The sequence below is a fragment of the Mustela nigripes genome, chromosome 13, assembly GCF_022355385.1.
Source record: "Mustela nigripes isolate SB6536 chromosome 13, MUSNIG.SB6536, whole genome shotgun sequence".
Lineage (NCBI taxonomy): Eukaryota > Metazoa > Chordata > Mammalia > Carnivora > Mustelidae > Mustela > Mustela nigripes.
The window spans coordinates 107,336,730-107,363,912 of NC_081569.1; the positions used below are offsets into that span (position 1 = coordinate 107,336,730).

Sequence of the window (27,183 nt, forward strand, 5' to 3'; positions counted from 1 at the left end):
AGTGTATAATACAACTGTTATCCACTTGTTATACAACTGAGTAGGAGCATGTGCAGAGAACCCTGCCTGTTTTGTTTTGTTCTGTTTTGAGAATATTGCTTCTATGATTGAATCTTGCATTTTTGCAGATGATTTGAAGGGAGGAGAGATGTGAGGTAGATAGATATAATTATGCTTTATTCATAGGCTTTAAGGAGGATTAAGTGAAATAATGCTGGCAGAGTCCTTACCATACCACTTGCTAAGTGCTCAGTAAATGGTAATGGCTATTTTCAACATTTAATAAATAATCGACTTAACAGAATTAGGTTGAGGGTCCTAGGAGAGCAGCTGAGTATTTGAGGTAGAAACAGCATTCTTGCTTAAGATTAAAAAACTGTGGAAGAGTAAACAAAGATTTAGGAGTAAAGGACACTGTGTTCAAGTCCTGTCTGCTACATAATGGCTGTTTTTAACCTACTATATAATCTCTGTAAGAAGGGATAATATTTAAACCTATTTACAATTTATGAGAAAACTAGTTACCTTGTACCAGGTAGCATTTGACACATAGTAGGTTTTAATAAACAATAGCTATTAAAGAAGAACCTAAGGACAGAACCAGGTTTAGCCTTGTTTACCTCCAACCTGGGTCAGGAGGAGTAGATGTTGGAGGAAAATGTCTCTGCTTGGTGTGACTTAGGAAAATCTTTCTGATTTTATTCTTGGAAGAGTTCCCTAAAGATATGTCATTGTTTTGACACCTTTATTAATCTTTATTAACTGTTTCTTTCAATTACTGTTGTGCCACATCTTTTTTTCATCTATACTCCTGCCTTTATTTGGTACCTGTTTTGCTAGTTATAATAGATGAGGGGCTGCTAAGGGAAGAAGCAACCTGAAAATGGTAACTTATTATAGTGACTAGTATAAATATCTATAGCTTACAGTCAGTATTGCTCATGTAGGGTAGAGGATGGGAAAATGTTGGGAGTCGAGAGAAACTTGAGTCAAAACCTGCTTAACAACTTCTGTTCTCAAGTTAATATATACAACTTTAGTTTCTCTAGACTTAGTGGTGATTTTTTTTATAGTGAGACTACTTCAGAATGGCTGTGAGGGTACAGCCTTAGAGGCGTAGGCTGCTTTTAAGATTTTGGCTAAAACAAAAGCATCCTCTCCAATTTGATATTCCAGGGAGGAAATACCTGTTCGGAAAGGTTTAAAGCTTCATCTTAGACTTCTTGTGAGAGTTCCCTATGTCTTCAGTAATCTGAAATTTGTATAGCTGTATTTTACATTCTTATACATTTATTTAATAGACAACTCTCTATATAGTTTGATTTACATGGCATCTTTAAATTGTTCTGTGAAAAGCAGAAAAATGTAAAGTTAGTGTTATCCAGACAAAGGCAAACTAACATAAATTTTCTCTTTCTTTCCTCCTCCTCTTTTGTTAAATAGGTTAAGTTCTGAACGTCGAAAAGAAAAGTCTAGAGATGCAGCTAGATCTCGGCGAAGTAAAGAGTCTGAAGTGTTTTATGAGCTTGCTCATCAGTTGCCACTCCCCCATAATGTGAGCTCTCATCTTGATAAGGCTTCTGTTATGAGGCTGACCATCAGCTATTTGCGTGTAAGGAAACTTCTGGATGCTGGTGAGTTGTTTTACAAAAGTGTAATAGTCCTAAAAATTAGAAATTAGAAGTAATTAGAAGATGGTCATAACTCAGTCCTTCTTTAATGTGATTTTTATTACCTGCTTTTAAAGCTTCAGTAAGGAATTTTTAAGATACTGGCCTTTTTCCCCTCTTCTCTTGCCCTACCGTCCTACCTGTCCTCCTTTTAATAACATGACCTTTTCTCTTTTCAGTGGTTTGCTTGCTGTGTTACATTAAATAATCATTAAAACAGCTGGCAAATCTAATTATAATTTTTAAATAAAGTATCAGATATTTATAAAAATGTCTAAATATTATCATTTAAGTATAACTTTTAAGTTAATTATTTTTCTTTTCTTGTGCTCCTCTTAGGTGATTTAGATATTGAAGATGAAATGAAAGCACAGATGAATTGCTTTTATTTGAAAGCCCTGGATGGTTTTGTTATGGTACTCACAGATGATGGTGACATGATTTACATTTCTGATAATGTGAACAAATACATGGGATTGACTCAGGTAAAATACCCCCATATTAAGAGCTCTTCTTTATGTTTTTTATGATTTTATGATATAGATCTAATTTTCTTAATGTGTTTACAGTTTGAACTAACTGGACACAGTGTGTTTGATTTTACTCATCCATGTGACCATGAGGAAATGAGAGAAATGCTTACACACAGAAATGGTAAGAAGAGAAGTCTGTTGTTTGATTTAATATGACAGGTAGTTTTACATAATAAGATACTGTTACTAATATTTCACTTTTGCTGTTGTATTAACCTAAGGCTCAAAACATCATTTCATGTTTAATAAAATGTTGCTCTGTTCTCTGTGAAATCTACATTATTCTGTTATCTAGAAATTTCATAAAAACACCTAAAAATTTTTTTAAAGCCCACCTAATTCCATAAATAATTATATATAGTACCACATAAAAGAAAATGGAAAAGTAAATTAAAAAATCAGGCCCTTCAAAGAAGTCAATTTATAACCTACAATTTTTAAGCCAGGGGAAGTCATAATCAAATAATAAGATTTTAGATAGTGATTACACTTGAGGTACCAGTGTGTGTTCAGGGATTCTAAAGGACAAAGATAAAGAAAAGAGAAAATTCACCAGATTTCAGGAGCCTAATACTTGCTTATTTGACCTCAGGATGTTCACAATTATTTAAGACTGTGTAGTAGAATTACCAAGTATTAACTATGGATGCCCCATGTTAGTAACAATAAAAAAGATCCGCAAAGGCCTCTTAACTCTTAGGAATGAATTGTTAAAAATAAGTCTCTAAGATTTTTGGGAAGTACCTCTTGAATTACAAAAACGTGATAACTAAAGAAAGTCTCTTCACACCTGTGCTGTCTTAAACAAAGTGTACCAATAATTTATAAAGTTACCATGATGAAAAGTTGTCATTATTCTCTGTAGCTCTCCAATTTAAGTGGATGTTTGTTTGCTTCTGTATTAAACAAACTCAAGTTCATAGCACTTTTTGAATATTTTTATGGTTTTCTTTTTTATCTCATTTCACTTTGATAATAGTTAACCTCTATTGAGAGATTACTATGTCAGAACACTGTTCTCTGCCTACTGTATGCTTTAATTTCTTTTTTCCTCATAACACCCTGTGAAGTTACTATTTCTATTTTACTGAGGAAACTGAGGCACAGAGTTATTAAGTAACTTACCCAAGATTACTTGGTTAGTAAATAGCATAGCAGAATGTAGATTAAGCTCAGGTAGATGAGCTTGAGTTTACACTCATTAGTACTCTGGAGATCTTTCATGTTCACCAACTCTCACTACATGCTCTGGCCACTTTTGACCTTGCCAGTCGCAGCTCTCTTCTGCTTTTTGATTTCATACTTTGTGTTTCCTGTGAACTTGGAAAGCAAATGTATAATTTTTAGAATTTTGTATAAAGGAAGAGTAAATACACATCACACAGGGGCCTAAATAGGCTGTCAGTTTAGTTTAATATAGGACTTCTAGTGTTTAGAGTGAGGTTTGTACTGGCTATTCAGTGCTTCCTTGGGGCTAGACTATGAATGGATGGATATTATGAAATTTTGTTTGGATTTGGTAATTAAGTTAATGCATTATTCTAAATCAAATATATTATTACATAATATAGTAATAATAATAACAGAATTTACAAAGAAATCTCTGCTGGCACCACAACCACAACCCAGCTGTGTACCCCCACTGAGACGAGTATGGTTCTCATGGCATCTTTTTAAAATCCATTCTCAAATGCTTCTAGGGAGGGCAAATTTAATCCTTATTTAAGTAAACCCAAATAATTTGTATTAGCACCAAGACCACCCCCTTGCCAAGTTCCATTAGCATAGAATTAGAACTCTTCTTCCCCAAGAGTCCTGCCATTTCTAGCTAATCAAACCTAAATTTAAACTAACACATTTGTTTCTTTTGGGGCACCTGGGTGGATCAGTCAATTAGTATCTGCCTCAGCTCAGGTTATGATCCTGGGGTTCTGGGATGAGCCCCGCATCAAGCTTCCTGCTCAGCAGGGAGCCTGCTTCTACCTTTCCTCCTGCCTGCCGTTCCCCCTGCTTGTGCGCGCGCTCTCTCGATCTCTCTCTGTCAGATACATTAAAAAAATCTTTAAAGAAAAAAAAATTGTGTTTCTTTTCTACTTGGCACTTTTCTTTTAATATGCTAGCCTTAAAATCTCCAGATCTTTTTTCTTTTTATTTATTTTTTTTCAAAGATTTTATTTATTTATTTGACAGAGAGAGAGATCACAAATAGGCAGAGAGACAGACAGAGAGAGAGATGAGGAAAAGCAGGCTCCCTGCTGAGCAGAGAGCCCAATGTGGGACTCGATCCCAGGCCCCTGGGATCAGGACCTGAGCCGAAGGCAGAGGCTTAACCCACTGAGCCACCCAGGTGCCCCTCTTTTTTCTTTTTAAATTTCTCTTCTACCTACCTACTTCCATCAGTTTTCAGGTTGTTACAGATTCTAGCTCTTAGTGTGTCTTTTGTCATCCTTTTCACTTCTGCTACTGTTCAGCCCCTGATTACCATCATTGTATTTCATTTCTAATACATCTTTTATATTGCTTCTAGATTAATGTATCTTAAGTTCCTGATTGTGCTTCCCGTCTCAGAATTTTTTAGAAGCTCCATGTTGTATATTTAAGGCTGAATTCTTCATTAAGCCATCCAAAGCCCTAATCTTCCCTTTCTCTTTCATTACTCTTCTGCTTATACTTCATATTGCAGTAGCCTGAACTATCTACTGTTCCCCAAACATGTGTTCTTCATTCCGTACCTCTGTGCTTTTCATTTTTTTCCTTTCACCATTTCTTGGTTCTATGAGGATTGGAATGGGAGTGAATAAACCTGATTTTATTTCACTCTAATTTTGCTTTGAAAAGTCATTTAGTATTTTATTCTGTTTTGTTTTTTCCTCTAGTAACAAAAGTAGAAATAATGTCATGCCTGCTTTACAGGAAGATTTAAAAAATCAAAAATGTAAAAAAATAAAAAATATAAAAATGCTATTTGCTTTGAAAAGAAAGTTGCTATTTTAAAAGTTCTGTAAATAGAGTGTTCAAAGGTTTGGAGAAGTTTGTTGAAGTTCTTATTCTGGAGTGGGCCTGTAAACTGATAGCACATTTATAAGGCAAATTTATATCACATTTATAGTTCTTTGTAATTTTGCCAACTTCACTGGCTTGGATGTGAAATGATTAACTGTTAGATGAAACCGGGGAATCATTAGAGTTGTCACCCCCAGTCATTGATTGAAGCATGTTAGATCCCTTGTACGTGTTGGAGTGTGAATTGCTATTCATGCTGAGACTTCCAATTGAAAATAGCACCTAGGTTCTACTCTTACTGTGACAGATTTAAATATTTAATTATGTTTTTAAATTTTATTTCATGCTTTCATTCATTAGGCCTTGTGAAAAAGGGTAAAGAGCAGAATACACAGCGAAGCTTTTTTCTCAGAATGAAGTGTACCCTAACTAGCCGGGGGAGAACTATGAACATAAAGTCGGCAACTTGGAAGGTAAGTAAAAATGATTTGTAAGTGGTAATACACATCTCAGTACTGCCAATACTTAAGATAGCATTAGAACTGTGAGGGAAAACTTAGAGTTGTTCATTGACATTTGCAGAGTTACCATCCAAAACTAGGAATTTTTCAGTTTGAGGCATGAACTTCAATTATGTGATTGCCACACTTGTGTACCAAGCTAACTTCATCATTTGGCTTTGCTGCCCTCTGAATATTTGAATTTTGATAGAACTTAATTTTCTGTTTATTGTTGTTACATTTCTTTGCTCAGTGTTGAAACAGTCATCAAAACAAGAAATAACAAAATAATAAATAGCCACTATGACCAGATGAATGAAAAATTAGCCCAGATTTGTCTGGAAGAAATTTTTTAAAGAGTAATTTATGGTACCTGAGTCATGAGTGGTGTTACAGGGGAAACATTTATTGATTTCAAAGATACGGTTAATCTACTAATGCCAATAAGTTTTAGCAAAGCTTCCTTGCTATGTCACACTTGAACTGCTTATCTCTGCGTTTTTTAATAGCATTTTTATATTTTTTTAAAGAACTACTTTGTTTTCTTTGTACACAGGTACTTCACTGCACAGGCCATATTCATGTCTATGATACTAATAGTAACCAATCCCAGTGTGGGTATAAGAAACCACCTATGACGTGCTTGGTGCTCATTTGTGAACCCATTCCTCATCCTTCAAATATTGAAATTCCTTTAGATAGCAAGACTTTTCTCAGTCGTCACAGTCTGGATATGAAATTTTCTTATTGTGATGAAAGGTAAATGATATATAAGATGTAATTTGAAATTTCAATTAGTCCCTGGCATTTTTTTTTTACTGTTCACTATAATAAAGATTGTATAGTTCCTTCCACTAAGTTGAATACAGTGATACATTGTAGAACTCAGTAGTATTATATTAACTTTATAGATGAATTCAGCCACATTTAAGTATGCACTATGAATACTTTACCAAGGTGTTTTCCAGAAATCACAGTGTTTGTCTTTTTCCTTTCTAATGTATTCAAAAAGAAAATAAATGTATTTCAAAGACATAATGTGTAATTTGAGGAAGAATAGATCATGGCTATGGACTAGAGAGGAAAGTGTTTTATCATCTCACCCTACATATTGCCCATGATTTCTATTGCCATTTCCCAAATTTATGTCCATAACTATTTTTAATTGCCAATTTGATATTTTTATCTTGATATTCTTCTGTATTAATAAACTGAGTATTTCTATGACCAAACTATACCACCGTTCCTCCAAACAACAACTTTAAAAAATTGCTTTTCCTTTTAAAATGCTAACATGCTTAGTATACCACTGTAGACACACAACTGCAAAAATCTGGAATTTATCCTTAACTTTTATTTTCATTATATGTACTCAGTTTTTGTCTAAATCTTACAGATTTACTATGTTACATATATCTCTTGATCCATTCCCTCCTTCCCACCCTTTCTCTACTGCCACTGAATTCTCAGCTCATTATTACAACCTTTGGTTCAAATTTTTGCCATAATCTCCTAAGCTGTCTCTCTGCCAGTGGATGTAGGTAGGTCTTTTAATCTCTCATTCACATTCTCAAAAAATGGACTTCCTAATGTAAAAATTAGATCCGGTCATATTACAGTTGAAAATGCCTCAGTTGCTTCCCTTTGTCTTTACACAGAACAAACTTCGGTTTATAACATTTAGAGGAGGACAGGAGATTTTTCTTTATCAAAAGATAAGGGCTGAAAAGCCGAAAGAAAAATAGACCTCCACAATAAAACCGAAACTTATTAGCATGACCAACAAAGATCTTTATGACCTGACCCTAGCCCAGTTGTCTAAATTACTCAAGAAAAGAGGTGATTCCTCTGGTGTGGCCCCCTACATCCTACAGCTGGAGATCACCACATGCTGACTCCCTGTCTTAGTGCCTTTACACACATTTTCCCATTCTGCACTGAAGTTTTCTTCACTTCCTAACACATATTACCTTTCAAGAGCCATCTACTCTCTGGAGCTTTCCTTTTTCCTTCAAGAAACTATACTATTCTTTGTGCATACATCTGTTACAACATTTTTTCTACTTTTAACAATTATTAGCTTGCTTGTCCCATTTTCAGTGTAAGACTGTGTAACATAGTAGCTGGAGGCATAGATTCCATAGCCAGGCTACTAAATCCTGACTTTGCTGCCTGTATCCAGATGATCTTGGGCATATTAGTTTTTCTTTTTGAGCATCAGTTTCTTCATCTTTTGGTAGGGTCAACTTAAAGGCTGTATGAGAAAACAAATTTTAAGAACTTAGTCATAAAGTATAGTAATCTCCCCGCCCCACTGGACAAGGAAATGTGACAGAACTCTGGCTTTAAAATCACATAATCCTGACTTCAGTCCTAGCTTGCAGCTCTGATACTTACAGTGGGGCCTTGGTATGTGAACTTAGCTATTTCAAATTTATGATCCTTGCCTGTTAAATAAGGGTAATATTTTGAAAGGCTGTTGCCAGGATTGAAGGAGTTTGTTGAGTGTCTTATACATATAGTGAATGCTTTTTTACCACTGGTGTCAGCTATCAGAAAAATGAAGATAGGAAAGCTAGTAAGTATTTTATGGCATTTATTACCATTATTCATGTGACTATATGATGGGACAGAGATACCCGTATCTTTTTGAGGAATTATTTTTTATTTTTTGAACTCAGCAAAGTATAGAAGTAAATTGGGAAAGAAATTCGAGTGGTGGAGCTAGAACGAGATCTGAGAAAAGGAGTGACATTTCTCTTTGGTTATATTAGAAAACTGGAAAATGATCATGACAGAGGAGTAAAGACTGCCTGCTTATAGATGAACCAAGTAAGGTTTTGAGTTTGACCAGGAGATTGTTTTCTGGTTAGAGCTCTTTCTAGGAACTTCTCATATCTTAAACCTAAGAACTGAGAGCTAGAAAAATTTTTGCTCAATTTTGAGAAAATCTAATATATCAAACTTCTGGCATTCAGAATCTCTCTCCCCAAACACTTAATATTTACTATACTAATTTCCACATGTTGTTATTATGCACATTTATTTGAGCATCTGCAAGTTCATGGCAAAGTAGAAATGAAGAGCAATAGTTCTTACTCTCAGGACACTTAAAATGAATAATATGCTGCATAGTTGCTTTAGATCACAGGTTCCTAGTCCCTTAAGAACACTTTTTGATAAGATTTTTCTGGATCACTCCCCTTTCTGGTACAGAATATAAGCTATATAATATTCCAAAGTTAAATAAAATTGACTTTCTAGGAAAATATGCTGTTTATATTTTAACATCATATATCCCTCAGTGTTAGATACACCTTAACTCAGATTGAGAAGTACTGACTAGACACCTAATTAAACAAGAGATTCTTAATATGATAATACAAAGCCCTCATTAATCTGGTTACTTCTCTAGCCTCCTCTCTCCTCACCTGCCCTCCCCACCCCAACCAGGAGTCTTTCTTGTTTATACACTCTCAAGCATTTTCTCATCTCCATCTTTGCTTCTGGTATGCCTTCCTGAAGTGGTTTTGCTCGCTCTGCTTCTCTCCTGTGTTCATCTTATTAAGTCTCCTATAAGAAATTGTCCCTCACTCCACTAGTTCTTCTTATGGATAAGGGTAGTTCCTCTGACTCCTGCAACAGCCCCATTTTTTTCTACATGTACCGCATTATTTCATAAGTAATAATGGTAATTGTTATAGAAGATTAGCTACATGTTGAGTTTTGACCTTGTATTTTTACACCTAGAACAATGCCAGGCATACTTAGGTGTATAAAGATTTAAATAATGGAATTTTTTTTTATTCAATGGGAATTTTATTTAAATAACCTATAAAACCAATTAAAATTATTTTTAGAGTATAATTTAAAGAACTAGGACTTTTTTATAAGACAGTTCCTTTGTAACACTGCCACCTAGTGCAGATGTGTTTAGGGATATCCCTTTGTAAAGAAGTCTGGATTTTAGCTTGGTTTGGCTTAATTTGTTTTTTTACAAACCATTTTCTATTTACCTATTTTTATTTTGGAATAAATTATATGAGAGATCTTGCCTTAAAGTGTGACAACACAAAGAGTATTACTTTCTATACGTTTCTTGGAAGGATATCGTCCATGTATGTTTTTCATACTTTTTTTGGACACAGTACCTTAAGTAATTTTTGTTTACACCTTGGTTAGAAAGTTCTTTAAATTCTAAAGTCTGAGAAATTGAAAACTTTAACTCCTGTTTTGCTCTCAGGAAAAAGAGAACATTTCTTGTTTAGTATGGTGCTAAGAAGACAGCATTCTCTTTCACATGAAATGCATTCCATTTCAGACTGGTTGTACAAAGTAATAAGATCTAATCTCTGTCCTAAAAGAGTTGCCCAGAAACCAAATGGGGTAACTGAATTATTTTCTATTCCATTTTTAGTTTGATATCATTTTTTTATCTGAAATGAATTCCTATAATTTTGTATTGTTTAAAAAACCTAAGAGCATCTTCTCAAAACCAACTAACATATAATTCTCAAGTTCCCATTTAGTGTAGATAGTCTTTGGTTAGTGATATTAAAATTCTGTAGTAAATATTGTTTCCACAAAGTGAAGCCTTGCCTAAGGGAACTATTACAAAATCTGGTTTTGTGGTAAACAAATGTTATGGAGTTAATCTTATATTTCAAATTAAATGTCAGTGACTACACCTTTATAACTTTTATCATTTAATTTCGTACTACTTTCTCTTTATGAAACGTAAGTACTGTAAAATGTGATGAAAATAGGGGGCACCTGGGTGATGCAGTGGGTTGAGTGTCTAACCCTTGGTTTCTGCTCAGGTCATGACCTCGGAGGTGTGGGATCTGGCCCCCATATCACACTCTTTTTCTCTCTCTCTCTGAAATAAGTAAACCTTAAAAAAAAAAAAAAAAAAAAAAAGTAACAAGCTTGGGTGAATTGGGTGAAGGAGATAAAAGGGTCAGGTAGCAGGATGAACCCAAAGGACTTACTGAAGTGCATGGTGCTGCATTTAGTTAACTGTACAGTAACTAAAGGTGAGATGTGAATTTATTCTAAGCCAAGAAAGATGCTCTTCATGCATATCAGTTACTTTGGAGAAGCAGAATTTTTACACTTAATTTCTTTTTTTCTCTTACATTTTTTACTTAACAGAATTACTGAATTGATGGGATATGAGCCAGAAGAACTTTTGGGCCGCTCAATTTATGAATATTATCATGCTTTGGACTCTGACCATCTGACCAAAACTCATCATGATAGTAAGTACAGTGGAAGAACTACAGATATTCTAATTATTTAACTCTTGCAATCTCTTTACCGTTTAGCTATGTATCTAACTTTTTGGTTAAAATTAACTAGTCTTCCTAGACTAAAAACTGTTTTGTTTTTTTTAAGTTTGGGGATTGAACTCAAAAACCTGAGATTAAGACCTGAGCTGAGATCAAGAATCAGATGCTTAATCAGCTGAGCCACCCAGGCGCCTCTCCTAGACCAAATTTTTTTTTTTTAAGGTTTTATTTATTTATTTGAAAAAGACTGCAAGAGAGTGCAGGAGCAAGGGGACTTAGGATGGGGGAGGCGAGAAGCAGGCTCCCTGCTCACAAGATACTGGCACCCAAGCTGAAGGCAGATGCTTAACCGACTGAGCCACCCAGGTGCCCCTTCTACACTAAATGTCTTAATAGAACTCTTCAAAAGGATTTTGACCATTAAGTCTATGTTTTGTGTTATAACCAGTACTAGTTAAGATTGAATCATTTAATGATATATAAAACTACGTTGGGGGGTGCCTCGGTGGCTCAGTGGGTTAAAACCTCTGCCTTCAGTTCAGGTCATGATCCTAGGGTCCTGGGATTAAGCCCCACGTCGGGCTCACTGCTCCCCAGAGAGGCCGCTTCCTCCTCTCTCCCTGCCTGCCTCTCTGCCTACTTGTGATCTCTGTCTGTCAAATAAATAAACAAAATCTTTAAAAAACAAAAACAAAAAGCAAAAAAACCCTACCTTGGTATTTTAAACACAAAGACTAAAAAAAGATCATAGAATGTTATAGCATCATTTTCAGAATTCATACAAGTATGCAAACCAGTTTGGCACATGGAAGGTACTCAAGAAAATAATTGTTCAGTGACTTAATGAATGTGAATGTGAATGTGATCAATGTCATGTAAAAATGGTAACCAGTACCCTTGATAAAAGATACAATTCTGTTTTACTCGTGAATGTTATTTAAAGATCCATAGTAAGTAAGACTTTGAAATCTCACTTGCCTGTTTAATCTATACCTGAACATGACTTCCCAATGTGATTGGGAATACCTGAATGTCGCTGAGTTGGTATGATTAGCCTGGGACTGCAGAATGAGCCCAAGTTGGCAGTCAGGACCCCAATCCTCATGATAATGTCATCATTACTATTTATCTAGTACTTTCTCCCAAATCAGTAAGAGATTAAGATTGCCTAAATTGCCAGAAGATTTCAACATGGTATCAGTTGAGATTCAGGTATGCCAGCCCAGCTATTTTGAAGCATCGTTAATTCTCTGGAAACCTCAGTAGAAATACTGCAGTGCTACTTGCTTAAATCAAGATTATTCATTTTCTAGTCTTTCTGATACTTTCAACATGTAAGTCATTAAAGGAATTTTAGTCACTGCTGTCCCTCATTCCTGGCTTTCATTTTATTTAACATGAAGATTGGCAGGAAAGGAGTTTATTTGGGGGGTTAGAAAAATGAAATAGGTGTATCTTTGGCTATGCCAGAGCTTTTTCCTCTGTCAGTTTAAAAGGTTACAATTGATTCCATTAAAATAAACATCTTTCTTTCTTGAAATAATGACCAACATTCAGCATCCATTCATTTGACTGAAAATTCAAAGTTACTTTTCCTTTCCTTTCCACTCCTAGTGTTTACTAAAGGACAAGTCACCACAGGACAGTACAGGATGCTTGCCAAAAGAGGTGGATATGTCTGGGTTGAAACTCAAGCAACTGTCATATATAACACTAAGAACTCTCAACCACAGTGCATTGTATGTGTAAATTATGTGGTGAGGTAAGCTTGGAAATTAAATACTTTGGGGAAGAAGTCATTACTTTTTTGGATAATCTGTTCTTCTATAGGAAGGAAAGATTATAAATGTTAACTGAATTTTATCTTCACATTTCTACCTAATTATGATTTTCAGTACTCTGACCTGAGCTATTCTACAGTGATTTTACTATTATCTGTAGCTATCTCTTCCCATCCTTTCGCTCCCATTTTTAAAAAGGACCTTGAAAAAAAGCCCAGATCTCCTATTGGATTAGTTTGTTCTAGTTGTGTATCTATAAGCATATACTATCTCAAATAACTATGTTATTTTTGTAGAAGAATACTGGCCTTGGAATAGTTAGATTTGTGTCATAGTCATTATTAGCTCCATGACCTTGGGAAATTTTCATTTCTTTGGAAATTAACCATAAAGGAGAAACGATAATAACTTAACTCAGAAGGTTGTAATGAGGATTAGATGAAATCCTATATAAGGTGACTGTAAAAGGCTGTATAATGTGGCACATGGCTCTTGTATATTCATGAACTCTTCTTTTAGATGATTGGCTTGTGAATATAATGGATCTCATAAGCCAGTCTTTTATTTGATCTACTTCAGGTGACTGCCCCCTTCTAGTCCATCTTCTAGATTACCACCATAGTGAGTTTACTTGCATGAATATCTGATCATCTTGTTTTCCTTAGAATGGTTTTATAAAGATCTTTTTATTACCCCCAAGATAAACCATGACTTACTTGCATAGCATCATTTCTTGTCATTTTCTATACTCCCATGCTTTCACAGTTTCTCTATTGTCTTTCTAAAACTGACCACCTCTCTTAGGAAGACTTTGGTCATTTGTTTTTATTTTTGCCACCTCTGACCCCATCCTTTAATTTTGCTGTTGTAGTTTTTTTCATACTTTAACGTTTTAATATTAGTGCCAAAGAGTTCTCTTGTGGCTTTGCCATTATGTAAGAATCACCCACTTGGAATGTCCTTCTTTTCACCCTACCCCATCTGCCAAAAAAGCCTACTTGAGCCAGAGTTTCAGCTTGTTGGCTTCTCTGTGAAGCACACTTTCTCTATGTTAGCATTTACCACTTTTTTAATTGTTTGAACATCTACTTCACATTGGGTTATAAACTTCTAAGGGCAAGAGTTAGGTATTTTAAACTTTGTATCCTTGGTTCATTTCACTTAGTGAACACTTAAATATTTGTTGATTAAAGGGACAATAAAATTCACATTTAAGCTAAACACAAAAATGGATTTATTCATCATCCCTTTTCAACTCTATCCTGCAAGTGTTATCATGATATCGTTTTCTTACCACCAAGGAAAATACAGCACATTCTTAGAAAGGCCTTGGGTGTTTATCTATCTTTATATTCTAGAACCATCCTTAGGTCATGCCTCATAAATCAGTCCCAAAGAGTTCTTCTGTGCCAGTTCCATTCCATGTCAATCAGCCCAAAAATAGTGAAGATCTCTTTGTGCCCTTCATATACTTGACTATTAACATTTCTTTGTCACCATCACTCTTTCCAAAGGGATAGCTGAAGTTTCTTAATTGGTCAGTATTTGAACTATGTTGTATTTTTTTAAGTGTTTATTTCATATTGGTGTTTTAAACCCTAAATGTGACCAAGTATGCAAGAGAAATTAGGATAAGGCATCTTAAAATGTTCCTTTTCATAAAGCAAAATTTTAAGAGATAGGGTTATTTCAGAGACCATCCCCCCCATATTGTGTCAATGCTCCTTTAAGAATTACTAATCTCTCTCTTTTGACAGTGGTATTATTCAGCACGACTTGATTTTCTCCCTTCAACAAACAGAATGTGTCCTCAAACCAGTTGAATCTTCAGATATGAAAATGACTCAGCTATTCACCAAAGTTGAATCAGAAGATACAAGTAGTCTCTTTGATAAACTTAAGAAGGAACCTGATGCTTTAACTTTGCTGGCCCCAGCTGCTGGAGACACAATCATATCTTTAGATTTCGGCAGCAATGGTGGGTCTTTAGTTATTCTTCTGATTGACTAAAGACTGTCTGTTGCTATAAGCCCATTTTAACAGAATTTGGACATATTTTTGTTGGTATCATTTGGACATCATAGTCTTACATATTTTTCAAAGTATTTGTGTAAATATTTTTGCTCTTAACAATTTCTCAGCATTCCTGCTTCTGTCAACAGTGTTGGAAGTTGTGCTTCAAAGGGTTCTTGGTATTTCTTCTTCCCACTTTAATGTTTCTTAGTTACTCTATTTCTATATCCTATTGCCATATTTTTTCCACAACGTAGAAGTTATATTGCAGTAAGTGTAGTTCATTAAAAGATAAAAACCAGTCATAACATAATATCAAACATTGAAAATAAAAACTACTTTTCGAAGTTGGTGTAATTTTAATGAATATAAGGTATGAAAAGTTGGAATTGCAGGGCTCTTATGCCATAAGTATAATAGAAATTGTCAATAGTAGATTGGAAAGATAACTCAGACTTAATTAATACTTATTATATGTGTAAACTTCCTGGTTAAGGAAAATTTGGTAACATTTTTGAATGAATTAGACCTTTTGTAAAGGGGCATACATTTCTGTATATGTTAAAATCTAGGTATTCTTTAAATTGACTAATAATTTTTTTCCCTATAGACACAGAAACTGATGACCAACAACTTGAGGAAGTTCCATTGTATAATGATGTAATGCTTCCCTCATCCAATGAAAAATTACAGAATATAAATTTGGCAATGTCTCCATTACCTCCTTCTGAAACTCCAAAGCCACTTCGAAGTAGTGCTGACCCTGCACTCAATCAAGAAATTGTGTTAAAATTAGAGCCAAATCCAGAGTCACTGGAACTGTCTTTTACTATGCCCCAGATTCAGGATCAGCCAGCTAGTCCTTCTGATGGAAGCACTAGACAAAGTTCACCTGAGGTAGGTTCATGATAAAAGAAGAGGATAACTCACATTTTAATGTTCAGGAATGTATTTATAAAATGAGTACAAAAAGTCTTAAATTTAGACATCAACAGATAATTATGTGTGTCCCTATCATTACTCCAGGCCCATTGTTACTGCCCTTTGAGTTGGAGGATTGTCAAGTAGCAAAAGTCTTATTTTAGTGAAGCTTAAAAGGGAAAGGACCCTAAGCTATTTGCATAATTTAGCCCAATTTCCATCACTGTTCTGGATTAGCATAACACAGTGAATGCCTAATAACTATTTTTTTATTCAAGTTCTGTCTTGGTAATAGTTTTTCTGTAAGCATCGTGAAAATACTCCAGGGCTAGACTGAGACCAAGACTAAAGATGTCACATAGAGCTCTGTTTCTAAATCTAGAATGATTCCATTTCAGAGCCTCTTAGGTTTAAAACTATGCTCAGGAGTGGGGTAACTCAGACTTGAATATTACGACCTGTAGGCATAAATAGGTCTTAGGAAGTGGTGAATAATTTTACATTAAATATTTATCAATTGAGACTGGCAGGCAAAGAGTAGGAGATTTGACAACTCCCAGCCTTCTGGAGAATGTATTCTGTGCTGTGGTTGCTCTGCTTTACCCAGCATAAAAATCTATTGATTCTTTTCTTTTCTTTTTTTTTTTTTTTTAAATCTAACAAAGATGTTAAAATGAAGGAAACAAAAGTTTATGCTTAGACTATATATTTACAGTTTTCTGGTTAGGATCCTTGCTCAGAACTCCTAAAATAGTACTGCATTCATTAAGGTGAAGGCAAGTATAGAACTTAAGTATCCACACCCAAAATACATGTAAGATTTTTAGGTACATCTATGGAAGTGTGGCTTCTCAGAACAAAGGAAGATTCCAGTGAGTGTATCATACCTAATTACTGGCCAGTTAGGTACCATGTGGGAGTGAATTATAAGAGAGTTTTTTCTTCAGAAGAAACAGACAAATGTATCTTTTAGTCCTATTTTTATAAATGATGTTGTTACACAGTTAGAAATGTATATATTGGCAAAATTAGTTAAAAATGTAAGGTCAGAAGTTTAACTTCTCACTAGTTAGATAAAATGTGATGGAAGACACAGACTTTATTGTGTATTCTCTGAGGTGTGATTTGAGAATTCTGACCACTAGCAAAATAATATGCATGTTTCCTCAGGGAAAAGTAAACACATTGAATTCCTTTTACAGCCTAACAGTCCCAGTGAATATTGTTTTGATGTGGATAGTGATATGGTCAATGAATTTAAGCTGGAATTGGTAGAGAAACTTTTTGCTGAAGACACAGAAGCAAAGAATCCATTTTCCACCCAGGTACAGGAACATGTTTATTATATTTTCTATCAAAGTTTATTAATTTTTAGTTTGAAGTGATTTGGGGTTTAACTTGTGTTAACTTGTTGTTTTAAAGGACACTGATTTAGACCTGGAGATGTTAGCTCCTTATATCCCAATGGATGATGACTTCCAGTTACGTTCCTTCGATCAGCTGTCGCCACTGGAAAGCAGTTCTATAAGCCCTCAAAGTGCAAGCACAATTACAGTATTCCAGCTGACTCAAATGCAGGAACCTCTTGTTACCACTACCAGTACCACTGCTACCACTGATGAATTAAAAACAGTGACAAAAGATGATGGTATAGAAGACATTAAAATATTGATTGCATCCCCATCACCTACTCACGTACCTAAAGTAACTACTAGTACCACAACATCACCTTACAGTGATACTGGAAGTCGGACAGCCTCACCAAACAGAGCAGGAAAAGGAGTCATAGAACAGACAGAAAAATCTCATCCAAGAAGCCCTAATGTGTTATCTGTCACTTTGAGTCAAAGGTATTTACACATAGCATTCAAGTTACAGTTCTTTTATTATTTTTGAGAAGATATGTGTGGTGGTAACTTATTTCTAAACATAGCTAACTTTTGGAAAATATGCTTTAAGAACATTAAATTGACACACAAAATTCTGGTAAAACAAGCACTCAAAAAATTGTGTATTTTCTTAAAAATAATCACATCACCAATCCAAAATGTAGGAGTTAGAAAGGTCTTCCAGTACCTTTTTAAAATATAATTTAGCCAGTAAGTTCTTAACTGTGCAAAATTGGCCCAGTTTCTTATAGTTGTTTAAATCAGACTAGTTAACTATCCTCATTGTTTTTGTCTCTTTGAGTTATTTTAAAGCTTACCTGAATAAAAGACCTTCCAACTTAAGGGTATTTCCAATTCCCCATTTCAAATTGAGCCCGATAGTCTTCAGTCCTCAGTATTCAATACAGGTATTTACAAGCCCTCTTTTAAAATTTATGTGTAATTGCTTTTATTTTTCATGACATATTAATAGAACATTAGCTATATTATAGGTTAAATTAGTGTTTAAGAGCTATAACATGAATCTAAGCATGATTTATGATGTTGCTTTTATGGAGTTAGTTTGAGCAAATACCTGTACACCCAAACTTTAATAATTTCTGTATATAATTTTTATAGTGGGATTTGATATTTCAAATTTGAGGCTGTACTCAAGAGGAAATAAGTTTTAGCTAGTCAGTGGGGCGGTATGAAGAAGAAAGAAACAATTCCTTTTCTACTGTGCCTTGACTGAACCAAATAACGATAGCAAGAAAAAAGCACTGCTATAACAAGAATTTATGGCTTTTTTTCTCTTGTCCTTCATCACTATTTTGACACAGAATGCTAGGAGGAACCTTTTCCCAGAACTAGGAAAAGATCTTGGGGCTTTAGAATAACAAAATACTTTTTTTAATGTAATGTTTATATTACTTTATAAATTAGTATGTCACCAACTGACTTTAGACTGAGTTCCTTAAGGCAGTGACAGTATCTTAGACATTTGAGTGGTGCTAATACTTAGTACAGTATGTAACGTGTGGTACTTTTCAGTAAATGGTTATTAGATGGATGATGAATGAATATAGTTATAGAATTGGCAGTGACTTTGAATTTATAGTTTACTGTTAGCTACAGAGAACTATGGAATGTTCAGTTTTCTGAACAACTGTGTACCTGTCAAAAGCATAGTGTAACATCTAGTCACTTTAGTAGGTTTTTTTCACATTAGTTCCAAAATACTATACACTAAACACTTCTAAGAGATGAACTTACCTTGAAGAAATAGTCTTTCTCTTTACTGCTACTGAAATGGTATTTACATGTCAGTAATACTTCATAAAGATAATGTATTTATATAGGAATTTTAAAACCTCCCTATCTATATAGTGAATGTTTTATAGACTTTTTAAAAAATAGAAACAAAACTGCATGTAGGAGAGCAATTTGAATAATGCTTATCCATACGGTATTCCTAACTATATGGAACAGAGCAAGGAGCCATTGTGATTGTGTATGGGTTGGGGGAAGGAGTTCTTGTAAAGACAAAACTTAACAGAATTCATGTGCCTGATGCATAAAATGATTCTTCACTATTTAATATTAAGTGCAGATAGTTCAGGTTTGATAACCAGATCAATACTGAGGACAGAGTGGCTTAATGGGAAAGATTACTGGGAGAGAGTGAGTATCAGTAGATCTAGAATGTACTTCCATAGTTGCAGCTAACTAGGTAACTTGCTTAAGGTCCCATTGCTAACAAGCTTCAGGGCTCATTTATAAGATGGGTGTTATATACCTCCTTATCTTGGAGGTGGGCATGATGCTAAAATGAACTAATGACATGCAATGTTCTATAAACAAAATCACTCTTCAAATGTGAAATTAATCTTGTATTCCTGTAGTCCCAATAATACCTGTATTATACTGGGTGAAATGAAGAGTCAGTATTTCACTTTAACCTAGAAAAATATCAATTTCGTTTTGTTCAGATCTATTTTATAAATAGGTAAATGCATATTTTAAGAAATTTTGTTTCAAAAATTGAGCTTTGACTTTTAAGATGATAAACTAATCAGGAAAGTTCTCATACATAAAACATATTCCTTAATGTTGACAAATAGGCATTATATGTTTTCAAAAAGTTAGTTGGATATTTTAAAAATAATAGTAAAGCAACCATTTTTTTTTTTCAGAACCACCATTCCTGAGGAAGAACTAAATCCAAAGATACTAGCTTTGCAGAATGCTCAGAGAAAGCGAAAAATAGAACATGATGGTTCACTTTTTCAAGCAGTAGGAATTGTAAGTGTGAAAGTACATGCTTGTTTTTCTGTTCTAGCTAATGTGCCATGTATAAGTAATTCTTTATTTCTTCCAAATACAAGAGTTGTATTTTCAGAGGTTAAATATTGTTTCTTCCACTTTGTATGCACTACTTCATAGAAATAAATTGAATGAATACAATCTCTTTGTAAAAATTCCCAACAATACAGATGAATTTTAAGTAAAAAGTGAATTTCTTCACTCTCACCACCAGTCTTGTTCTCTTCCCTTTCAGTTACTTTCCCATCTTTACCCCCAAAAAACAGTAGTTAATGTTAAATCAGGGATTGTGTAATCCATATTGATGTTTTCAGAGCATTTTAACTAGAAAGCATTTACAGAAACAATTGCCATAGTGGCAAATGATTTTATCATAGTACTAAGAGGAAATAAAATAATTTAGGACCGTTATTTAAGAAATTTGCCTGCATACTGTTATTAAACTGATTTGAGTTTTTGATTATATAAAAATTCAACATAGTAAAATTGAAGTAACTTTACTGTTTTTAGGGAACATTATTACAGCAGCCAGACGATCGTGCAACTACTACGTCACTTTCTTGGAAACGCGTAAAAGGATGCAAATCTAGTGAACACAGTGGAATGGAGCAAAAGACAATTATTTTAATACCCTCTGGTTAGTTTATTCTTTCTACCCTTGAACATCCCACAGAGAATTAAAATATATGAAACTTTATTTAGAAGGCTTACTCTCAGTGAGAGTGATTTTCGTTCTTTAGCATCATTAAAAGTAATGTTAGCATTTTATCTACTGGTGGTAATGGAGGAATAGCTATTTCAAGATGGAACTTTTAATTTTTAGTAATTATATTTTATTTATCTGTGTCTTTATCTAGCAATATTAAATAGAAGCTGAAACATGTACATTTTTATGCCTTTTTCAAAACTGATTTATCACTCCTTTGTGCCATCATGTCTTTTAAATGCTTCTGACAGCACCAGTAACACTTTATTGCACTTGCTTATTTACATAGCTGTGCTTTTGTTCTAAAACCACAGACTAAACCATAGATTAAAGACCCAGAGCTTATTTGCTTCAGTTTCTTGCAATATTTATAGCATAGTAAATGTTCAATAATATTCATTGACTAGGTGAATGAATACTTAGGCATGTCTTTGTTTTTCAGATTTAGCATGTAGACTGCTGGGGCAATCAATGGATGAGAGTGGATTACCACAACTGACCAGTTATGATTGTGAAGTTAATGCTCCTATACAAGGCAGCAGAAACCTACTGCAGGGTGAAGAATTACTCAGAGCTTTGGATCAAGTTAACTGAGCTTTTTCATAATCTCATTCCTTTTTTTGGACACTGGTGGCTCATTACCTAAAGCAGTCTATTTATATTTTCTATATCTAATTTTAGAAGCCTGGCTACAATACTGCACAAACTTGGTTAGTTCAATCTTGATCCCCTTTCTACTTCATTTACATTAATGCTCTTTTTTAGTACATTCTTTAACGCCAGATCACAGACAGCACATTTTCACAGTTCCTTGGTATTTAAGCCATTACATTGCAGTAGTATCATTTTTAAAATGCACCTTTTTATTTATTTATTTTGGGCTAGGGAGTTTTGTCCCTTATCGAATTATTTTTAATAAGATGCCAATATAATTTTTTTGAAAGAGGCAGTAACCTTTCATCATGATCAGTTTGAAAAATTTTTACTCAGTTTTTTCACATTTTACATAAATAATGATTTGCCAGCAGTACATGGTAGCCACAATTGCACAATATATTTTCTTAAAAAAATACCAGCAGTTACTCATGCAATATATTCTGCATTTATAAAACTAGTTTTTAAGAAGAAAATTTTTTTTTGGCCTATGAAATTGTTAAACCTGGAACATGACTTTGTTAATCATATAATAATGATTCTTAAATGCTTGTATGGTTTATTATTTAAATGGGTAAAGCCATTTACATGATATAGAAAGATATGCATATATCTGGAAGGTATGTGACATTTATTTGGATAAAATTCTCAATTCAGAGAAATGATCTGATGTTTCTGTAGTCACTTTGCCAGCTCAAAAGAAAACAATATCCTATCTGTAGTTGTGGAAGTTTATGCTAATATTGTGTAATTGATATTAAACCTAAATGTTCTGCCCACCCTGTTGGTATAAAGATATTTTGAGCAGATTGTGAACAAGAAAAAAATCATGCTTTGTTAGCAAAATTGCCTAGTATGTTAATTTGCTCAAAATTTGATGTTTGGTTTTATGCACTTTGTCGCTATTAACATCCTTCTGTTTTCATATAGATTTCAATAATTGAGTAATTTTAGAAGCATTATTTTAGAAATATATAGTTGTCACAGTAAACTTCTTGTTTTTCTATGTGCATTGTACAAATTTTCCATTCCTTTTGCTTTTTGTGGTTGGATCTAACACTAACTGTATTGTTTTGTTACATCAAATAAACATCTTCTGTGGACCAGGCCCCCTTTGATCAACTTTTATTGTAAAATATTTGCTTCAAGTGCCTCCAGCTCATAAAATTGATTACCAACAATTTAATTATCTTATGAAAATTACGTAAATAATTATTCCTATTTATTTATCATCTTAATGTATACTCTGTCCCTAAATGTCAAGTAAAAGCAAACTATAATGTTCCACTGTATAAAATATGCTTTTAGAAATTTGTCATTTTTTAAAGTTATGAACCTATTAAAGTAAAGCCATTTTTAATACTTTAATCCTATGTGAATGGGATGAGTAAAACAAATCCTGAACATTATAGTTACATAATGTTGTAAGGGCTAGAAGTGCCTTTAAAGATTTCCAATCTATTCCCATTTCATAGATGAAGAAATGTAGACCTCAAATGGTAATTGACTTGTCTAAGTTTTCAAGGTAATAAATGATACACCAAAGATTTAAACTTAGGTCTTCTGACTCTAATCTGAAACTAGAACAAACCTTGCATTTTTTTTGTTTTGTTTTAATGATACTGTATATATTTTTTAAATAACTTTACTCATTTTTCCTATATTTTATTTATAGAACAGCTATCTTTCTGATTATAAAAGTAATATATTCTCACTTTTAAAAAACAAGCACAAAAAGATGAAAAATCACTGTGAACCTCTGCACCTAGAAGTAAATGTTTTTTATGGACAAATTACATAGGCAGTACCAGAGCCTTAGGTCCTGGTGTTACAAGAACAAAATATCCTGAACAAAATAAACTAAACCCCAGATCTTAGGTGGCTCTTCTTCTCTTAGACTGAAAAAAATATTAATTGTTATAACATGAAAATTTGGGAACAAAAATTTGTAATAGAAAGACTTAATCCAAGATTTGGGGGGCATATGTATACTTCACTGTAAATACTACAGTCCAAAGCACATCTGTATTTCATTACGTATAGTGTAGAGATGGAATGTTAGAATAAAATAGTTGCTTAATATTTTCAGGTCAAAATAGCAAAAATTCTTGCTTATTTTGGTAGCAAATTAGCTCTAGTTGAAAACTAGAAGTTTATGTATAGTTTTCAAATATTAATAAGTGGTCAGGTTATGTAACGACCAGGAGAAAATGACTTGTTAAAAGCAATGATTTAGAAGAGAAAACCACTTTAAAGGACCATAGGACTGGAAGAAAATAAGTACCCACCTCTTGGTCATTCACCACCCCTGGAGTATTTGAAGCTGTCTTCCCAGTATTTGTGCCTCTCTCTGAGACTGTCCCTTACTACTTTATAATGCCTTTCTCTGAAGTATAACCCTGCTCTAGCAACTAGAATTCTGTAATAGCTTTTCTCTCCTTCCTATGCATGCCTATCACTTTCCTACTTTGCTGGTGCTGCTATATTATTTTAACACCTGAACAAAGTATGGTAAGGGAGTTTAGTATGTTTTGTTCTTTAGTTCTAAGCCCTACCTTTAGCTTTGGTACTAAGAGTTCCACAGACAGCTTACCACAGCTAAGTACAACGGCTTTTAGACTATGAGTTTAAAATGAATCTGACATCTATTAGGTATTATATGTTAGACTTTGTGCTAAGATTTTGCATGTTATCTCTCAGTCTTCAAAAAAACACATGTGAATTTATCTCATTTTATAGGTAAGGAAACAGTTTTGGAGAGGTAGCTCAAGGTTCAAAGCATCTGAGCTGGCCATCAGTGACTCCAAAGCCCATGGTGCGGAATACCGTAGGGTGTCAGCCAGTTCAGTAGAACATACCCTTTTCCCTGTTTAAATAGCAAACGGGGGGTGCCTGGGTGGCTCAGTGGGTTAAGCCTCTGCCTTCTGCTCAGGTCATGGTCCCAGGGTCCTGGGATTGAGCCCCACATCAGGCTCTCTGCTCAGCAGGGAGCCTTCTTCCCCTCTCTCTGCCTGCTGCTCTGCCTACTTGTGATCTGTCAAATAAATAAAATCTTTAAAAAAAAATAGCAATCAGGTGGGGTGAGGGCAATGGAATCATAGAGAACAATTAGGGTATGTCCTAAGTGAGAAATGGCAAGACATGAAATGAGTAAAAATGGTGTTCTAAAGGGCTATCGAATTTTGAGTCTGATCTAGAGATTCAGGTGTCTGGTGATGAAAAACATTAACTCACAGGTAAAAGAGGTGATTTATGGGAAGGAAGCCTGTTAATGAGCTATAAAAGGTTATACCAATGTATGATAATAGTTCTCCCAGGGCTGTTCGACTTAATGGCATAATAGACCTGTTTATTTTCTTTTAAGTCTGTATAACTTTGCAACTACCACTCGGAATAGCTCTTTTTCCCCTACAACCTCTAAAATACAGAAAAGATGAACTTAAAGTTGCTGGCTTTGCAAAAACTTAAACATTTAGATTCTAAAAATTGAGATTTCTAGTATAGCAACATCAGAAAAAAAGGTGCAAAGAATATGGAATCTTTTTTTTTTTTTAAGGATTTTGGTTAAATAAAACCTTTGCCAATATAATGCCAACTGGAAACAAAAGTGTAACGGAAAAAATCTTTCACTCAGGTTTGTTTGTTTTTTTAGGTCTGCCACTAACCACTTTACTCGTATTTCATCCCTTAAAAATAGCGCTGAACCTGTTGTCCCAGATCGTTTTACAGATCGTTGTTCGATCTGTAGAATTTGATATGAAATAGTCTCCCTGTACAATAAAAGCTATACGTTAACCACAGCCCCTCCTGTCAAACGCCTTCTGGAGCTTTGTTGTCTTCACACCTTTCAGAGGTCTGGACATAATTTTCTTACCTGTAGTGGACGGTTTTATCCAAGAAGCTGCCCAGACACCCGATCTCCTTGTACTCTTTAATTTCTTTTATTCCCTTTTCTCGGCTCCATGATCCGGGACGGAGAGGAAAGACAGGTGCCTGAGAGCAGCACTGATCAGACAGACCCCTCGTCGGGGAAAATAACAAGCGGAAGGGACCGGCCACCCCCTTCTATCCCTGGTGCCGCTGGTACTACATGGTAAGGATGCGAAACACAAGCCGCTGGGAGAAACTTCCCCAAACCCCGCCTTCCCCCCTGCAGGCCCCGCCCCGGTACGTGCTCGGGCGCAGCACCACAGCACCGCAGCCCCGGGCCCCCGCCCTCGTCTCCCAGGCGGGGTTCATTCTGTGGGGGTGTTGCTCCGGCGCCCGCCTACGTGTAAGAGCTCATGTGGGAGGCGCGGGCCCCTCCCAGCCTCTGGCAGGGCATGCGGGGTGCGCTAGTGGTCAGCAGTGCCCTTTGTCTCCGCTGATTTGTCCAATTGTGATGCCTGGCCCTTGCCCAAACTTTCCTTGGGATGAGCCGGTTGGGAGATTCAGGGCATAGAGACTCAGTGTGTTGCTGTGGAGCTGTCTGTGGAACTCCCAAATATTTTGGGGTGGGAAGCTGTGCGTTATGCAATAGAAAAATATCTGAGGTCTCCTAACAGATTGAAGCTTGCTTAACATTATAACAGGTTTTAAAAAATTAATCATCTATTAATCTGGTCAGAAATAGAGGACTCTTAAGGTTATTTACATGTATTTCTCATAAAGCACTCAAAGATTTAATTAATTTTATTTATTTCATTTATTTATTTATTTATTTGACAGAGAGAAATCACAAGAAGGCAGAGAGGAGGCAGGTGCAGAGAGGGGGAAGCAGGCTCCCTGCTGAGCAGAGGCCTGATGTGGGTCTCTATCCCATGACCTGAGCGGAAGGCAGAGGCTTAACCCACTGAGCCACCCAGGCGCCCCAGATTTAGTTAATTTTAATAAAGCACTTTGAGATATCCCTGATTAAGTTAATTGGAATTTTAGCTGCCCCAGGTGTTGTTTTGTTTTGTTTTGCTTTTTATTTGTTGTGTTTTTTCAATATTGTGTGCCAGCATCCTATTGAGGCCAGCTATTGAGAATCTTTTGGGAGAAAATAATCTAGTTGGACAGAAGTGAGGTGAGTTTATGGAATACGGAGAAGCTTGGGGCATTAAACTTAATCTCCTGTAATTAGTGTGTTAAAATTGTGCAGTCTGTAGTAAGACAACAAAGGTATTGTTTCAATTAATAACCTCATCTGTGCATATCCACAGTTGTCAACATTTTACATTTTATTTTAAATTCTTTCCTTCAGGAAAATTTGCTGTTCATGATTTTTCCAAATAGAATATCGAAGAAAGTAAGAGTCCATTTTTAAAAAGTGATTGAGGTGGTTTAAATATGTTTTACTAATAAAAACTGATATGTGGCCTTAAACTTTTGTGTTTGTATTAATTTATTTAGGGAAGTTCCATTTAAAGAGTCCTAAAACTTTTTTGGTCTTATGGATGCTTAATAATCATAAACTGGCAATTCTCCACAGAGCAGAGCAAGCTGAGGCGGTGGGGAGTGGGCAATGTTTATCACCAAGGGCAATGCATTTTAAAAAGTTGAGAAACATCATATCTATATCTATATCTATGTATCTTCTCACAAGTACATGAGAATTCTGTCAGTCAAACCTATTTTTAGAGATCTTTGAAACATTAAGAAACACTTTCTAGAACTCCTTTTCAAATATTTTTGGATAATAATATTTGCTCTTTGAAACAGATTTTTTTTTAAATGGTTCTACACAACTGCTATGATAAACACAGGAACTCTGAACAGCTGTGGGATAAACCATCATAAACTGTTTCCTGATTTCCCACTCTGCTGGTAGAATATTGAAAGCAAGAACAAAAGCATAAGCAAAAAATGAGGTATTAACAAAGTAGAGAGAAGCCAGCACAACCTGGGTAGGTGCTATGCCTCCTCCCAGGCAAATTCGACTGCAAATACTTGTCACC

At 34.9% G+C, this 27,183-nt stretch overlaps 1 protein-coding gene and 1 long non-coding RNA gene across 2 annotated transcripts in view; one reads left to right on the forward strand and one right to left on the reverse strand.

Annotated features, from left to right (window-relative positions):
* Nucleotides 1–22,373, forward strand: part of HIF1A (hypoxia inducible factor 1 subunit alpha) — a 41,530-nt gene extending 19,157 nt beyond the window's left edge. Inside the window, exons 2-15 of the mRNA XM_059373337.1 lie at nucleotides 1,444–1,634; nucleotides 2,010–2,155; nucleotides 2,240–2,324; nucleotides 5,567–5,679; nucleotides 6,263–6,465; nucleotides 10,861–10,967; nucleotides 12,612–12,759; nucleotides 14,536–14,756; nucleotides 15,402–15,688; nucleotides 16,915–17,037; nucleotides 17,135–17,562; nucleotides 19,776–19,884; nucleotides 20,416–20,542; nucleotides 21,054–22,373. Of these exons, the coding sequence (XP_059229320.1) occupies nucleotides 1,444–1,634; nucleotides 2,010–2,155; nucleotides 2,240–2,324; nucleotides 5,567–5,679; nucleotides 6,263–6,465; nucleotides 10,861–10,967; nucleotides 12,612–12,759; nucleotides 14,536–14,756; nucleotides 15,402–15,688; nucleotides 16,915–17,037; nucleotides 17,135–17,562; nucleotides 19,776–19,884; nucleotides 20,416–20,542; nucleotides 21,054–21,205 (2,440 nt within the window). The 3' untranslated portion in view covers nucleotides 21,206–22,373. The remainder of the gene's footprint in view (nucleotides 1–1,443; nucleotides 1,635–2,009; nucleotides 2,156–2,239; nucleotides 2,325–5,566; nucleotides 5,680–6,262; nucleotides 6,466–10,860; nucleotides 10,968–12,611; nucleotides 12,760–14,535; nucleotides 14,757–15,401; nucleotides 15,689–16,914; nucleotides 17,038–17,134; nucleotides 17,563–19,775; nucleotides 19,885–20,415; nucleotides 20,543–21,053) is intronic.
* LOC132000012 (uncharacterized) lies at nucleotides 1,590–26,605 on the reverse strand. The gene is made up of 3 exons (XR_009399152.1): nucleotides 25,140–26,605; nucleotides 3,329–3,523; nucleotides 1,590–1,663 (listed from the first exon to the last, which is right to left on the reverse strand). It is a non-coding gene; the product is annotated as an uncharacterized LOC132000012 (long non-coding RNA).
* Between the last annotated feature and the right edge of the window lie 578 nt (nucleotides 26,606–27,183).